Source organism: Lichenostomus cassidix, chromosome 15 (assembly GCF_008360975.1).
Source record: "Lichenostomus cassidix isolate B80296 chromosome 15, HeHo_3.0, whole genome shotgun sequence".
NCBI classification, from domain to species: Eukaryota; Metazoa; Chordata; class Aves; order Passeriformes; family Meliphagidae; genus Lichenostomus; species Lichenostomus cassidix.
This window is the reverse complement of record NC_139496.1, coordinates 12,174,707-12,191,131: the sequence shown is the minus strand read 5'-3', so window position 1 is coordinate 12,191,131 and position 16,425 is coordinate 12,174,707. Positions and strand designations below refer to the sequence as shown.

At 47.3% G+C, this 16,425-nt stretch overlaps 1 protein-coding gene across 8 annotated transcripts in view; it reads left to right on the top strand.

Annotated features, from left to right (window-relative positions):
• The window catches only part of ASCC2 (activating signal cointegrator 1 complex subunit 2), a 34,544-nt gene that overhangs the window by 5,032 nt on the left and 13,087 nt on the right, over positions 1–16,425 (top strand). The window contains exons 3-11 of one of the 8 annotated variants that reach the window (XM_085076233.1): positions 905–1,024; positions 7,235–7,330; positions 8,879–9,037; positions 9,380–9,550; positions 11,459–11,588; positions 13,440–13,507; positions 13,955–14,065; positions 14,975–15,087; positions 16,120–16,194. In XM_085076233.1, the coding sequence (XP_084932359.1) occupies positions 1,010–1,024; positions 7,235–7,330; positions 8,879–9,037; positions 9,380–9,550; positions 11,459–11,588; positions 13,440–13,507; positions 13,955–14,065; positions 14,975–15,087; positions 16,120–16,194 (938 nt within the window). In that variant the 5' untranslated portion in view covers positions 905–1,009. Of the gene's footprint in view, positions 1–904; positions 1,025–4,645; positions 4,904–7,234; positions 7,331–8,878; positions 9,038–9,379; positions 9,551–11,458; positions 11,589–13,439; positions 13,508–13,954; positions 14,066–14,974; positions 15,088–16,119; positions 16,195–16,425 lie in introns of those variants that run through there. The other 7 variants (XM_085076238.1, XM_085076234.1, XM_085076235.1 and 4 more) reach the window with 7 other exon arrangements.

Below are 16,425 nucleotides of genomic sequence, written 5' to 3'. Positions count from 1 at the left end.
GGCTGCCCATCAAGATGATTATCACAAGATTACTCAAATACAAAGATTTGGGGAACTCAGAACTTCAAGTTCAGTGGAATAGAGACAACATTTTTGAGCAAACACTGAAAATGGGTTTGGGGACCATGTTTCCAGGTAGGAGTACAGCTGGCTGAGCCTGGCTTTGCAAGGATGCCACCTGGAAGTAAAAGCTGAAGCTATGAGTATTGAGGATGTGCCAAGAGTTCAGAGTGGGCAGAATGTCTGGAAGTCTTGGTTGCTTGTTTTATTTTCTTAAACAGACTAATAATCCATATGAGATTAATATTAGGTTAATGTGGCTTCATGTTACACCCATCATTTTCTCATATGGACCCAGGCTGGGAGAGTTCAGTCTGTTCAGCAGAGAAGGCTCCAGGGAGAACTCAGAGCCCCTGCCAGTGCCCAAAGGGGATCCAAGAGAGCTGGAGAGGGACTTGGGACAAGGGATGGAGGGACAGGACACAGGGAATGGCTTCCCACTGCCAGAGGGCAGGGATGGATGGGATATTGGGAAGGAATTATTCTCTGGGAGGGTGGGGAGGCCCTGGCACAGGGTGCCCAGAGAAGCTGTGGCTGTCCCTGGATCCCTGGAAGTTTCCAAGGCCGAGTTGGATGGGGTTTGGGGCAGCCTGGGATAGTGGAAGGTCCATGGCAGGGGTGGGAATGGGATGGGTTTTAAGGTCCCTTCCCACTCAAACCATCTCATGACATTGTTTGCCTCATGAGCTAAAAATAAGTTAAAAAGCATTTTCTGCTGAACCTGTATTTTCTCTGGAAAAGCAAACTGGCACAACTTTAACCTGTGTCATGTGCTGTGTTGCTACAACAAAGCTGCCTGAAAAAATGCTTTTCATAATAAAGCATATCTATTTTCCTTAATAAGCACTTAATCACCTTCCTCCTGAGGTTGGATAATTAGAGAAACAGCAGGCAAAGAGAGGCCAAGAAGCTGTAGGATCAGAGGAGCTGCTTGAAGTATCATTGGAAGATGATATTATTTTTGGTGAATATCTTCAGTAATAATTCTTTCCTGTAGACACAGCCTGGTAACCTGCTCAAGGCTGTGCCTTCCGGGAATTCCCACCCACAGGAACTTGCACTGTTAAAACTCCAAAGTTGAACAATTCCTTTGTTCTTCTGGTCAGGTGGATGCTACACCTGCAGCCTCTGGGAGCAATGGGAACTGGTGCTCCTGCCCTTTCACTGCTGCAGTGCCATGGAGAGAGTCAGTTAAGAGGCATCTTGGGTCACCTCTGGTGACTTTCATTAGTGACCAAAATAAAGAATATCTTACAATAAGACTTCTTGCTATGAATAGACTTAGAGTGGGTTAATTGGAGAAGCATGGGAAATCGAAAAAATAGTTAATAAATTACTGTTGGATTCATCAGGTCAACAGTTTAACGCTGACACGTTTGGTTCTATGGCTGTCAGGGACATGCTGTGGAAGGTGTCATTGTCATTGAGGGGCTGGAGCATGTCCAGGGAAGGGAACTGAGCTGGGAAGGGGCTGGAGCCCCAGGAGCAGCTGAGGGAACTGGGAAAGGAGCTGAGCCTGGAGAAAAGGAGGCTCAGGGGGACCTTGTGGCTCTGCACAACTGCTGACAGGAGGGGACAGCCAGGGGGTCAGGCTGTGCTGCCAGGGAACAGGGACAGGAGGAGAGGGAATAGCCTCAGGCTGGGCCAGGGGAGGTTCAGGTTGGATACTGGGAAAATTCCTTCCTGGAAAGGGTTGTAAAGCCCTGGACCAGGCTGCCCAGGGCAGTGGTGGTGTCCCCATCCCTGGAAGTGTTAAAAAAATGCATGGATGTGCACTTAGTGCTGTGGTCTAATTGCCAAGGTGATGATTGGTCAGACTTAGAGGGCTTTTTCAATCTACATGATTCTGTGGTTCCAAGGTTTGTAATTTCCATTAGTCCTTGATAAGTTAATGCATATATCATTAAGATAAAATGGAAAAAAGGGAAAAGTAGAACTGGATTGAAATATTGCAAAGCCCAGGGTTATCCTGATTCATGCCTATTACTGTAATTGCATTTCAGCTTCTTTGAACATTTTATGGCCAATTTCCACAACTTTGCAATTTAGTACTGTGGGTCTATCTTTTTTTTTAGATCACACTGACATTTTCCTCAGCCATTTTACTACTCTTCCATTTTATTCTATTTTTTAAGTATGTTTAGAAGTGCTGGTCCTTCAGGGTTCCCTGGCGCCTGTGACCTGTGTGTGAGCAGTGTTGAACTCTCTGTGATGTCCCTTGGAGAAGCAGAGGGGACAGCAGGGGCCTCACCTGGTTTGGGTGTGGGGCCCAGAAACCGCTGAGACTCCTGTGTGAGTAGAACAGCTCCCTTTGGAACAGCACAACAGTAAAGCAGATCCTCTATCCAGCCCCAGGCTGTCATTTGGGATTTTGAGGGGGAATGTGAGCTCAGGCAGGAGCTGTGGAAGCCTTGGTGCTGCTTGGGAAGCAGGATGCTGGACTGCAGCGTCCGTGGCAGCCTGGCAAGGGAAACACGCTGACCTCCAGCAGCAAATTCCTGGGGTGACTCCAGCCTTTCAGTTCTCCTCCTGGTGCTTTTTGTGCTGCTCGAAATGAAAAAGCTGCTTTTGTGTCTTATCACCATTGAAGCAGTGAGCAGCCTCCCCGCACAGCCGGAGTCAGGAGGCTGTCCCTGTGTAGCTGTCACAACACTAGGACAGTGCTGCCGGAACCAGGGCACTCTTCCCAGGCCTTGACTTGTGACATCTGATCATCCTCACTGTTACATTCAGTGCTGAACAACTTCCTCCCAGCCATGAATCACAACGGGGAAGGATCCTTTCAATAAAAGCTCCTTTTCCAAAGATTTTTTTTCTGGAGTTCTCCTCTTCACATCTGATCCGAAGCCTGCTTGCCCTATACCTTCAGATGGCTTTGGGTCAAACCTTGAAAAAGGGTTTTTCAGCAGAACTAGCAGCCAGCAAGCTGATTTTAATGCTTTGCCTTATCTGTGCAAGGCAGGTTGGCAGTTTCCCTGCACACAGAGATTGGAAAGCTGTGATTTCCATTAAGATTTCAGGTTTAACTTCTACTGTTGTGAAGTGTTGAAGGTCTCTGGCACGTTGTCACAGGTGAACAGATGCACTTCTTTTTTTTTTTCCTGATAAATTTGTATGCATAGTGTGTCTACATATAATTATCAAACTCAGTTATACACGTGGAGTTAATATTCCAAATTTTGGGCAGAGGCTCCAACTGCTTACAGTGTTTTAGGAAATCAAATAGGGAATACACAGTTGGTAAGGTAACAAAAAACACCCCAAAAAGAGGAATAGTGACTCAAACCAGCTCGATGACACATTCAAAGCCCACTGAGTCACCTGGCATCTCACCAGCACTGCTCTGAGGAGGGTTGGCACAGAAGGGGAGATAAACAGATGCCTTTGCAAGGGAATCATGTTTCAGTTGCCAAGTGTTCTCCTCCAGGAAAGAATCGGAGCAAACCTTGGATCGACATCATCACTGGGGTTTGGTTCTGTGAGGTTGTTCCGCACAGCATGTTGGTGCTGGGGCTCCAGTCCCAAGGCCTGACTGGTGCAGTGATGTTTGAGAAATAGAAACAATGAATATTTCACTTAAAAATTAGTAATTCAACATAACAGGGGAGATGGCAGATTGCAGACAGCCAGTCGTGACATTTACAGTGTGAATCCCTAACACCCAGCTCTGTGTGAAGGGAGCTGAGGCCGGGTGTGCTGCTGGCCCTGGGGGAGTCCTTGGGGTGCGCAGCCGCCTCCTCATTGCCCCCGCGGGATCGCGGGCACCCAGTGCTGGACAGTGGACAGTGGGCACTCAGAATGCCGCTGGCCGGAGCCTGCGGGGCCCGGAGGGCACTGGCAGCAGGGACTCCTTCCAGCCCATCCCTAATGAGCCACATGACACAGCGCGTGGCGTGCTTTCTATTTTAGGCCACTTTGCCATGTAAAGCTGGACTCTGGGCTAAGTTTAGGAGGAGTTCCCTGTGGTCAAGAAGGAGAGCCGAGACCCTTCGGAGCAGAGATTAGTGACGGCTGGATGTATCTGTGTCACCCCGCACGGAAGAGCCCGATTCCCGGAGTTTCAGCGCGGTGTAAATGTGACTGATGTAATCTCTTCTTCCTATCGGTTGTGCTCGTATGAATTGGCAGGAATTGCCCTGGTCCTGCGGTGTCCGCCTGTAATGCACAGACATCTCCCTAGGGAACAACAAGAAGTCCCAGCCGAGGGAACCGGTGAGGGGGCTGTGAGGGGCTGCGAGGGTCGCCGGCTGTCACAGGTCCCTGTCCCCGCAGAAACCCCTTCCCCTGCCCGGCCGCCCCCAGCCTGTGATACGGGATGGGGCAGTGCAGTTAAGGTAATAAGGTCTCCTTCAGAAAGATGATTTATTGAACCAGCTGGTTTTCCTTCATGGGAAGAACAGCCGGAGGCTCCTTCCCTTCTCAAGACAACCCACGAGCTGTAACTGTCCCCAGCCCCTGCTGCAGCCGGCCCGCAGGGCAGGTGGGGATTTGGGGGCTAAACCCGCCCGTTTGGTCACTGCAGCACAACCCGAGCCCAGCCTCCGCCCCTCGGATCCACAGCCGCACCGGGAGCCGGGACTGTCCCGCCGGCGGAGCAGGGGTGGAGCCGCACCGAGTCCCGCCCAGCCCGGTAGTTCCGCTCGGGGCCGGAAGCAGCGCTCGGCCACGGAAGCGTCGCGGGGCCGGCGGGACGCGTGTGCCGGTACCGGGGCTCTGGTGCCGTGCGGGGCCGGCGGGACGCGTGTGCCGGTACCGGGGCTCTGGTACCGTGCGGGGCCGGCGGGACGCGTGTGCCGGTACCGGGGCTCTGGCACCGTGCGGGGCCGGCGGGACGCGTGTGCCCGTACCGGGGCTCGGGCGGCTGTGGCGGGGTTGGCTTGGGGTCAGCGGCAGCGGCTGTGACAGTGTCGGAGCACGGGAGTGCGTGGCAGCGGCTGGACAGGGGCTCAGGGGCCGATGCGGCAGGGACAGGGACCGGGCAGGGGACATGGCCGGGGGGCGGCGGGAGCGGCAAGGCTCGGGTTAACCGGCGGTGTTGGGTTAATTGAAGGTGTCTGGCTTGGGGCAGGGCCAAGGTGACAGAGCTGGGGGTGTTCATCTGGAGAAGAGAAGCTCCAGGGAGACCTCAGAGCCCCTGCCAGTGCCTAAAGGGGCTCCAGGAGAGCTGGAGAGGGACTTGGGACAAGGGCTGGAGGGACAGGACACAGGGAATGGTTTCCCACTGCCAGAGGGCAGAGCTAGATGGGATATTGGGAAGGAATTATTCCCTGTGAGGGTGGGGAGGCCCTGGCACAGGGTGCCCAGAGAAGCTGTGGCTGCCCCTGGATCCCTGGCAGGTTGGATCAAAGGCCAGGTTGGACAGCAGCCTGGGATAGTGGAAGGTTGTCCCTGCCCATGGCAGGGGGTGGGGCTGGGTGAGCTTTAAGGTCTCTTCCAACACAAACCATCCCATGAATCCATGCTGCAGCATTCCCTGTGCCAGCTGTGCCTCATCCTCAGCAGCGTCACCTCACCCTGGAAGTCCCCATGGACATGTAAATCAGTGGGAAATGCAGGGCACGGATGGTTTCTGGCGCTGGGAAAATAAGTCTCCCTGGTTCATCATGTTCTTTGTCAGGGCTGTCTGGCTCTTCCACTATACCTGAAATCACAGGGCACGACAGATTAATCGTGGGCTGTGGTTTAGACCAAAGTTCTTTGCGGGCAAAAATGAGAGTGATCAGGAGTGATTCTCTGATGATGTTATCCCATACTCAGGTTTATTCTCCTCTCTGGCTGAATAAGCTTTTGGCCAGGGGTTCTGTTTCTTCCAGGATGTTTTTGCCTTGGACTGGAGAGTTTGATGCCTTCCAGGCTTGAAATGAGACACTTGGCATGTTTTTTGTGTTACAAACACACATTTCTATGTGCAGCTTTCAGAATGACTCTAGAAATTTTAAGAGCCAAATTAAATATATGATGAAACTGAACTGAAAGCCAGCTTGGCTTATTCTGCTGAAAAGTTTTGGTGCTGGGTTGTTATTTTTTTTGTGCCAAAAAGAAATTGTTTATCATAAAATAATAGTTGCTCTTGTCAACATTCTAATTTTTAAAGTCCCTTGGAAAGACATTGATATTTTGAGTCTTCTAAGCTGTGGGTATTGCCATTGCTCTACTGTATTTTTTTTAATTGAGCTCTGAAATGTTAGATGACCCATTTTTTGCCTAAATCCATAGGTGATAAATATATGGAATGAAATATGTTATTTTTTCACTTGCTGTCTAAACCATGACCCCACTCCTGAGTCAGAGTTGTTCAGCGATAGAGACACTGCTCTTGTTTTAATTGTTATTCAGCCCAGGCAATGTGGCTGCAATTAAATGTGCAATTGAGGAGATGTGTGACCTTCTTAATGAGAACATAACTTTTTTGTACCATTTTGCAGAGCTCATTACCCCGCTAAAGAAATGAAAAGCTCTGTTAACCTGCAACTTTCATTTTTTATCTGAACTTTTAACATTGTCAGTAACATACCTTCTATTTAGTTACTTTAATATTTGACTTCCAGTTAATTTCAGAAAGTTGATTGAAACATTTCTGAGCCCACAAATGCGGTTGAAGATGAAGCTGTGGTTTTGTGAGCACATGGGACCTGGCAGGAACAGGGAAGGCTTTTGTAGGCTCAGTCTGTGTCCCTTGCCTGGCTGAGTGCTGTGAGATTCTGCACACAGGCACCAAAAATACTCTTTTAAAGCACAGGCAAGGCTGTGTTTGTGTTCTCCCTGCAGTTTGTGCTGTCAGAAGAGACACTGCAAGTGTTGAACTCTGGCCTTTGCAGCCTCTTTCAGCACAACTTTTCAGCAACCTGATTTAAATATCTAATTTCCACGTCAAACAGTGTCCCCAAAAGCGTTTTGTTGCCCTGGAAGATGTCTATGGCCTTTCAGTAAGGAACAGGGATGAAAGTTTAGCACCACATTTCCAGATTCCAGGTATGTGCAGGTGCCTCCTGGGTGTTCCCTCAGGATTTGGCATTTTGGTGGGGTATAAATTGCTGGATATAAATTGCTTGGCATGAATGGGTTCCCAGCCACTGCGTGTGGGTTACAGCAGGGCTGCAGCCTCTTTTGTTATGCTTTTGCCTGACTGACCTTGTAAAGTGCATCCTGTGCTCCTTTTGTTTGCTGAGGACAGGAACAAGCCACCAGGATGCCAGCATTGCCTCTGGATGAGCTCCAGCTGACAGAAAGGGATCCCAAGACAGGGAAGCTGAGAACTTTACCAGCACTGGTGAGCTCTAATTTTCCTGAAAGCCAAACAAGGGCTTTGATAAATAAGTGTCTTATTTTGAGGCTTAGGCAAAACCACCCTGTGGTCTGGGATGTGTGACAGGCCCTGAGGGAACAGCTAGAGCTGTGCCAGGAGGGTTTAGATTGGATATCAGGGAAAGGTTCTTCCCCCAGAGCATGGACAGAGCTCCAAGGGAGTTCAGACAGTGCTCTCAGGGATGCACAGGGTGGGATTGTTGGGGTGTCTGTACAGGGCCAGGAGTTGTGTGATCCCTGTGCATCCCTTCCAACTCAGGATATTCTGTGATTCTGGGAAATTTGTTCAGCCTGCCTGTTAAAGAAGTTTTTTTTAATGTGTTCAGATAGTTGAGATTTCATTTAGTCACCATAAAAAAACCCCAAAACATAGGAACCAGACTTACTTTGTTCAACATCTGGAGTAAACTGTGTTTTCCCAGCACAACTCTCTCTTTCAAATCTGTAACCTCTGCTGCAATGGGGAGATGCTCAGGGAGGTTTTGCAAGCTCTGCCTCAAGTTTCGCTCCAAGCTGTGGCACTGGGATCAGTCTGTTGTGCCTTCAGCTGCGTGAAATCAGAAAATTCAACCCACAGAAACCCTTTTCTCCCAGAAATAAGGCCTGGAGAGAGCCTTCTGGGTGTGTTGCAGGAGTGGGACTTCTGAGGAGCTTTACCCTGAGCACTCGTGTGGGATGAGGCAGAGCCCAAACCTGCTGCTCATCAGAATTCTCCTTCTAGGGTGGAGATATTTGGGTAAAGCCTGTTCAGTATCCCTCAGGAAGGAGGGTAATGAAATTACCCTCAGGAAGGGTAATGAAATGTTTCTTTCTGTCTTTGATGGTCGTGTCAGTTTGAGTTCATGGAATATTGTGCAAGAACCAGTTCAGAGGGAGGAGAGTTCAAAGGCATGCCAGGAAGCTCCTGCTCTTTGTTTTGAAGATGTGGGAGGATTACTTTGTCAGGCTTTGGTTAAGAGAAAGCAAGGAGCAGCATCTGCCAAATTATCAAGGTCTGAAAATGTTACTCATAAAGAAAGATTCAAACCTGCTGCCTTGGAAAGGTAGAAAATGGGAAGTTACCAGGGAATGGAATGTTCCTGTCATCAGGAACTGTAGTGACAGAACAAGGAATAATTGGTTCAAACTGAAATTTTGGTTAGATATTAGGAAGAAATTGTTCCCTGCGAAGGTGGGGAGGCCCTGCCACAGGTTTCTCAGAGAAGCTGTGGCTGCCCCTGGATCCCTGGAAGTGGCCCAGGCCAGGTTGGACAGCAACTTGGGGTAGTGGAAGGTGTCTCTGTCCATGGCAGGGGTGGGACTGGATGAGCTTTAAGGTCCCTTCCCACACAAACCGTTCTGTGATTCTATAATGTCTGAAGTTGTATTGAAAGGTAGCTTTGTGTTTCGTGGAATTCAGCGGGCAGATGCTAACTGGACATTCCTGTCACTTGTTTTAATACAGTTTGGTATTAAAAAAACTCCAGACTTCCAGGTCTGGCATTCTAATACAGTGGTTTTTGGCTTTCTGCAGCACCCAGAAATTAAGGTAGATCGGTCGTTCGTGCTGTACAAACCCCCTCCTGCCATCAGAGACCCTGCTTTGGTGGAGGAATTCCTGGAGCGAGCAAAATTCATTGCAGATGACCTGAACTGGCTTCTGGCTTTGCCTCATGACAAATTCTGGTGCCAGGTAATCATTGTTTTGTGGACACTGAAGATAAAACATAAACATCTAGGTGCTTGTAAAAGCCATGAGCTTTACATCATTTTCATAAAGATTTGTTTATGCTTATTGTGTCACTCAGGAAACATTTTAATTTCCATTACTGCACCTTGGAATGCAAAGGAAGTATTTCCCTAAGGATTTTCCATTTTGGATTTTAAGAGTTTGCTTGTATTTGATAGATATGGGAATCCTTTTAATATGCCTGAATGTTTTAGAGTGCTTTAAATTTAATGGGCAGCTCATGAGTACAACCTCTGAAGCTGTGACATTCCCTCTTTGCCATTTTCCTGTCTTTCCCTGTGCCAGGTGATCTTTGATGAGACCCTGCAGAAGTGTTTGGATTCCTACCTGCGCTCTGCCCCTCGCAAGTTCGATGTGCTGTGGGATTGCCATCCAGAGGTGAATGAGCTGCAGAAATGCCTCCATCGCAGTGTCTTCCTCACTTTCCTCAGGATGTCCACCCACAAGGAGTCCAAGGTAAATATTCCTTTGCCTTCCAGGTGCTCCAGGCTGTGGGACTTAGGGAAAGAGAATTAGAGAAATTAGTCATTTTCCTTCCTCACAAGACACTCCTCTCCCTGATCTGTTGGATTCTCCATGTGGAGATGATAACACTCAGAGCTGAAGTATCTGAACTATGCAGTGATTCCTTGGTTGATTGCTTGGATCTCCTTCCTGAGTAATAGCAGGTTATCCATGTGTGGTGGTTGGATATGTCACAGTAAGACGAGAGAGAGTGAGTTGGCCTTTGTGTGGCCACATGGAACAGGTTCTTCAGGCCACGAGTTCCTGATCATTCACTTCCTCAGGGCCATGTGGTGTCACAAAATTCATGCTAATACTTGTCTCTCCTTGAACTTTCCCCAAGTTTTGGACACACAGTGAAATTCCTCTAAATTACTGTTTTCTTGACATCATCAGGCATTCAATCTGGAAAAGAGAAGGCTCCAGGGAGACCTCAGAGCCTCTTGCAGTGCCTAAAGGAGCTCCAGGAAAGCTGCAGAGGGACTTGGACACGACACAGGGAATGGCTTCCCACTGCCAGAGGGCAGGGCTAGATGGGATATTGGGAAGGAATTATTCTCTGGGAGGGTGGGGAGGCCCTGGGACAGGGTGCCCAGAGAAGCTGTGGCTGCCCCTGGATCCCTGCAAGTGTCCAAGGCTGGGTTGAACACTGGGGCTTGGAGCAGCCTGGGATAGTGGAAGGTGTCCCTGCTCATGTCAGGGAGTCGAATGGGATGAGCTTTAAGGTCCCTTCCCACCCAAACCATTCTGAGATTCTATAATTAAAAGACATACTCAGCACTAATTGTGTGAGTGCAACTCCCATCTGGAGCAATGGAATTTCCACCAGGCCTTTGGGCAGGATGAGTGAGGCACTTTGTGTTTCAGCAACTACTCTCTTGATCTCCTTATTGGTTCATGATGTGTTGGTTAGGGCTGTGTTGATTCTCTTGCTTATCACAGTGGTGACATTCAGGATGTTTTGAGGAAAGGCCTGGGAGTGGAGGACTGGGACCAGGAGCAGGTTGAAGGAATGCTGGAGCCTGCAGCTGGCACCACTTCAGCAGAAGTACCTGACACCTCTGTGGTGTCTTTCATTGCAGGATCTGATTAAACCTCGCCACTCCGAGAGGCAGGCGAGCATTTGAAACCATTTTATAGCTGAGTGATTCGAAGGGAATGAATAGTCTGTTGTCATGCAGGAGTCAGCAGGAGTTCTGGAAGGGGAACCTGGCCAGCACTGAGCCCCATCCCTCTGCTGCAGCAGGGAGAATGTGCCCTGCCTTTCACTGGGATTGAAAACATTTGCTGTCACAGGCAAACTGGGCTTCTGAAAATCCAAAATCATGTTTCAGCTCCCTGTTGCTCAGTGTCAGACAATGGAATTTTTCTCATCTAGAATTTTGGAAGAAATTCCTTCAGTGTGATGAGTTTTTGGCAGAGTGTTCAGCAGTCAGGGTGTAGAGCTGCAGTTCTGGGGCTTCTCCCTGCTTGTCACTGATTCTGTGCTCTCCCAGGGTACAAGAGGCTGTTCCTGTGCCTGGTTACTCATTCCTGCTCCTGAGCTGAGCTGTTCTGGTGTCAGGCTGGGAACGGGGGTCCTGTAGGCAGATTTTTGGTTAAACTTTTAGGTAGATTAATTAACTTCCTGATGAATGGATCAGGGGGGTGTCTGGTGCAGCACAGACAGGAATGTGAGAATAGATGTCTCCACAGAAGCTGTTTCAAGCAGAGTTGCTGCCTTCTGTGAAATAAATAAATTCCTTAATACACCTTTGAGAGAGGTTTTTACAGGTGTCGTTATAATGCTGGAGTTACTGCAGAGCAAGTTATGGATTATTCTTTACATTCTTTGATTTATTTTTCTTTTTGGTTTTGTAGGATCATTTTATCACTCCTTCTGTCTTTGGAAAAATTATTTACAATAACTTCCTGTTTGACATCCCAAAAATTCTGGATCTCTGTGTCCTTTTTGGAAAAGGAAATGGTCTCCTGCTCCAGAAGATGATTGGTCAGTAAAAGCCACAGAACAACTTGCTGCATTTAGGCTTTTGCTTGTATGACAAGTGATTTAGTGATGTTTATACCAGTGAAACTGCTTGAAAATGAATTGTTCAGTAGCAACTAGGAGCTTTCATTTCTAGATCAGATTGTGTTTTTTTTTTCCATGTGCACTTTGTGCCAAGGAAAGCTTCATGTCCTGCATTGCTGCCCTGAGCTGAGCTCACACTGTTAGACATAAACCCAGGCTCAGTGTTTCCTGTGCCAATTAAATGTGTCCTCAGCAGTTCTAAAAGGAATGTGGGGGCTCTGTAAAATCCTGGTAGAGATGGGAATGGGTGAGGAGGGAGGAGAGTTGGGAGATGGGGCACAGTCCAGCTGGGAGTGCTGTTGTTCCCAGAGTTGGGAGCCAAGTGAAACATTCAGTGTGAGGTAATCACTGCTCTGGGAAGTGGGAGAACCTGAAACTTCAATGCAGACATTGATGTACACAGAGCTTCCAAACCACAAACACTTCAGAGCCTTGCTCAAGCTGTGCTTATCCCTGGATTTCTGTGTCTGTACACACAGTCTTAGTGGCGAGTACACAGAGAGGAACATTCTAGCCATGGAGGCTGAGCAATGAAGATGGAGCATATTGATTTAGCTTCTCTATTTATCCTGTGCTCCCTTCACAATCCTGTGATCTTTAACCTCACCTGAGCACCTGAGTGGAGGAATATCTACCCTTGGATTAAGTGAGCTCTTCCTGAATTCTAACCCACTTTGTCTGCAGCTCATGGGATGAAGCTTTTCCATTTCTTTGGTAGTTATTTTTGTCTCATTTCCAAGTTCACTAACATGAGAAGTGTTAGAGATCATGTGATGCAGATTTCCAGCCAGAAAATCTTAGATAAACCTTTGCATTTTTAATCCCTTTATCCTTTTTCAGTAGCTTCTACTCTAAATTCCTCTGTTGAGTCTCAGAGGTGGAAAGAAGGCATGGCAAGATAGATACTTCCCTTTCAGATATGAAGCTTAGATTATCTGGGTCTTAAAATATTCCAAAAAAATCTAAGTAATGAAACCTCCTTTGAATTATGCTGTGGATTGCTACACAATCATGCTGCACACAGGTGACCAAGGATTTATTCACCTGATTATTTTGTTATGTCATGATAGTAATGGCCTGAGCAGTTCTGGTGTGTAATTCATAACTTCATAAACTTGAGGTTCTTCTCAGGCCATAAATTTTTCTGAAACTGGTCTCATAGTTCTGTTCTTGCTGGAGAACTCTTAATTTACATTGTCTGAACAGTAATTCCCAGGAAAACAGGAGCCTCAGTGCTTATTGGTGAGGATTTATGGTATGGCATTACTCAGTGGAGTATTTTCTAAAGATAATGGGGTTCTAGTTATATAATAGCAGGTGTTACTAAAGCCTCATTACCTTTAAGAAATATTCTGCAGCACATCTCCTGGTGTGTGCTGAACTGTTATCAGTAATTAAAAGTCAACTCCAGTTGTCAAATAAAGGAACTGGGGATGTTCAGTGATAGTATTTGCATTATTCATTGATTCAGCCCCTGGAGCGTGAATCATCTGACATCTCGTTTGCTCTGCTCTGATGAGCATATTCCCATTGCTGGATCTCCAGTGGCACTGGAGAGCTGATGGATCAGCTTTTTGGGAGCAGGACCTGTGCATGAGCTGAAGAGTGAGGGTGGGCAGGGTGTCAGTGGGCAGTGTCCCACATGGTCAATAGGTGTGTCTGGAGGGGTGTCAGGAAGAACACGTGTACAATATAACAAGTACCATTTTCTGGTGCAAATTTGGTCCTGAATGTCAGAACTGATGGAAATGCTCTCCTTCCACTTTTCAGGAAATATCTTCACTCAGCAGCCCAGTTATTACAGTGACCTTGATGAAACTCTGCCCACTGTCCTCCAGGTACTGCTTTCCTGCTGGGATTTTATCTGGAAATGTGGCATAACTTGGAGAGTGGAGAGGGAACAGTTGTAGGCAGGCAGAATGTATTTCATGAAATCATGGAATATCCTGGGTTAGAAGGAACCCACAAGGATCATAGAGTCCAATTGCTGGCCCTGCACAGGACACCCCAACAATCCCACTCATTAATGGTCCAAACACTCCTTGAGCTCTGACCACTGTCTGGAGGAAGAACCTTTCTCCACTATCCAGCCTAAATCTCCCTGACTTCGCTGTTGCTTCTTTCCCTAGTTTGTGTTAATGTGTGTCAGGGAGTTTTTGAACATTTATCTAAAATTATTACCTGATGACATTTCTCCCTCACCTACCTTCAGCTTTTGGCCTTCTCTGCAGTGTTCCACTGCTGGCTCCTGTCTGTGCTAACACTGCCCTGTTCTCTTGATTTAGGTGTTCAACAACATTTTGCACAAGTGTGGTTTGCAGTGTGAGGGAGCCTCTGCTGAGCCCCAGAAACTGGAAGAGAAAGTCAGTGTGACTCCAGGGAACATGCCCCTCCAGGTAGGACTGGACTCTTTGTACTCCTGCACTCTGAACAGACCACAGAGGGTCATTCTGTTCCCAAAAACTCCTACAGCTCATGGCTCTGTGTCAGTGTTGCACTCTTTGTCCTGGGACATGATGATAAAACCTTTCCACCATGATCTGATTAATTTCACCCATATCCTTTGTAACGGGGATGGTTTTAAACCTGGCAACTTTTTTGCTTAACCGGCTTATAAATATTGTAACAGAATATCTGACACAAGTCTCCACTCACCCTGGCAGTGATAAGAGCTTTTTTTTCTTGCTTTAGAAATGTGTGTTTTAACTGTAGTTAATTAAGAGGGATTTTATGTGCTGGAGGCTGTACAAAGACAGTGAACGTGGTCCTCTGTAAAATCTTAGTCATTCCATTTGTGTGGAGGAGCAAACTGTCAGTTCAAGCTATCATTTAGTGATAAATGACAGTTTGAAACTATCATTTAGTGTGTCATTCAGTTGGTTTCAGCTACCCTGGAAATGCAGCTTGCAGTGGACCAGAGTGCTGAAAACATCCCTTTGATTCCCGTATTTCTGCCGTGCAGTGCTCCATGGAAAAGTGCTGCATGGGGAAGAATTCTGTATGTGGAGGGTGTATTGAGGACAAAACTACTGTCCAGAACAGGCTGATGAGGATTCTTATAATTTCACAGGATCTTTAATGAAAGCCAGCAGTTAGGATTGCATTATAGATCTTTAAAGGAAAGGAGTTTTAGCAGAGGTATTGTCTCTGCCCCAGACCCTGTAACAGGTTTATGGTTAATACAGACTCTGTGCAGTCAGGAAGAGGCCTGGCCCCAATATTCTGTGTCCCTGTTGGGCAGTTATACTGTGTTCCTGGGAAAACTTACCTGGCTCTTCCCTCAATTACTCCTTTTTTCCTCTCAGGAGCTGAAGGACATTGTCCTGTATTTATGTGACACTTGCACAACTCTCTGGGCTTTTCTTGATGTCTTTCCCTTGGCTTGCCAGACCTTCCAAAAACACGAGTTTTGTTACAGGTATGTCTTGGAGTGCAAGACAGAACTTGTCCTGGCCACGTAAAAATACTGAATGTGCTGCTGTGTCCTGTCCCATTGTTAAATGAGGAGACAGATTTAATGCGGAGGCTGCTGGGTTCTCTCTGAATGCAGAATAACAAATAAATGGATATAGGGATGTCTGGATTTTCTGTTCTGTGTGTGTCGTTATCTAGGAGTGATCCTAGAGCCAGGCATCCATGACAATTTCAAAAGCCACCTAAAGAGTACTCAGTGTACTCTGGAAAGGGTGGGGAGGGACAAGTTGTGGACAAAAAGAGCTTCCTGGTGCAGGACCCAAAGCAAGGGAAGCGGAAAGTATTTCAGAGCGATAGTCCTTCAAGGTCTGAAAACAAAGGTCTTTGATGTTATGGCCAAGTTGTATGCTAGAGAATATCTGAGGTTTGGCAAAACCTGAGTTCCTGGGAGAGGATGACAAGGGATGAGAGAAAACAGCCTCAAGTTGTGCCAGGGGAGGTTCTGGTTGGATACTGGGAAAAGTTGTTCCTGGAAAGGGCTGTCCAACCCTGGCACAGCTGGCCAGGGCAGTGGTGGAGTCCCCATCCCTGCAGGGATTTAACAGCCATGTGAATGTGGCACTTGGGGACATGGTCAGTGCTGGCCTTGGCAGCGCTGGAGGAACAGCTGGACTCTGAACTCAGAGGGCTTTTCCAACCTGAATGATTCTGTGAGTCTGTTGGTTCTTTGCAGATTGTAGATCTGTGTTGGGCAGATGGTTCTCATTAGCACCAGGATGCTTTTCAAATGCATTTCTTTCCTACCTCTTCAAAAACCTCTCTGCGATTTCCTCAGAGTATTGCTCTTTGTGATGCATTTGCTTGTGTTTTGGGGGAAAAATACCAAAATGAGTATTTTTGGTATGCAAAATGAGGTGATGCTAATGAGTACTGGTGGTGAGGAGGGTTTAATGAAATCAGCCATTTGCTCTGCCTTCTAGCAAATGACTTTTGGAACCTCAGCTGACAGGTACTGGTTTGTTCCCCCTTTGTACAGATTAGCTTCATTTTATGAACTGGCAATTCCTGAGCTGGAATCTGCAATCAAGAAGAGGCATTATGAAGATAACAGGTGAGAATTGCTGCAAAGGCTTGCCTTGGATTTTCAATGGGACTTCCCAGGACTTAGTTAAAAATTCACTTCATGCTGCTTTACCCACCCTTGTGGAGTGTGGCTTTTTTATGCAGCTTCAAAGAACTCTGAAGAGATGACTTCTGTTATTCCACATTTTCCTGGGCAGTGGGGTGACTAATCATTTTTAGTGCTGCGTAAGAAGAAATTTGATGGGAGGTGCATTCAGAT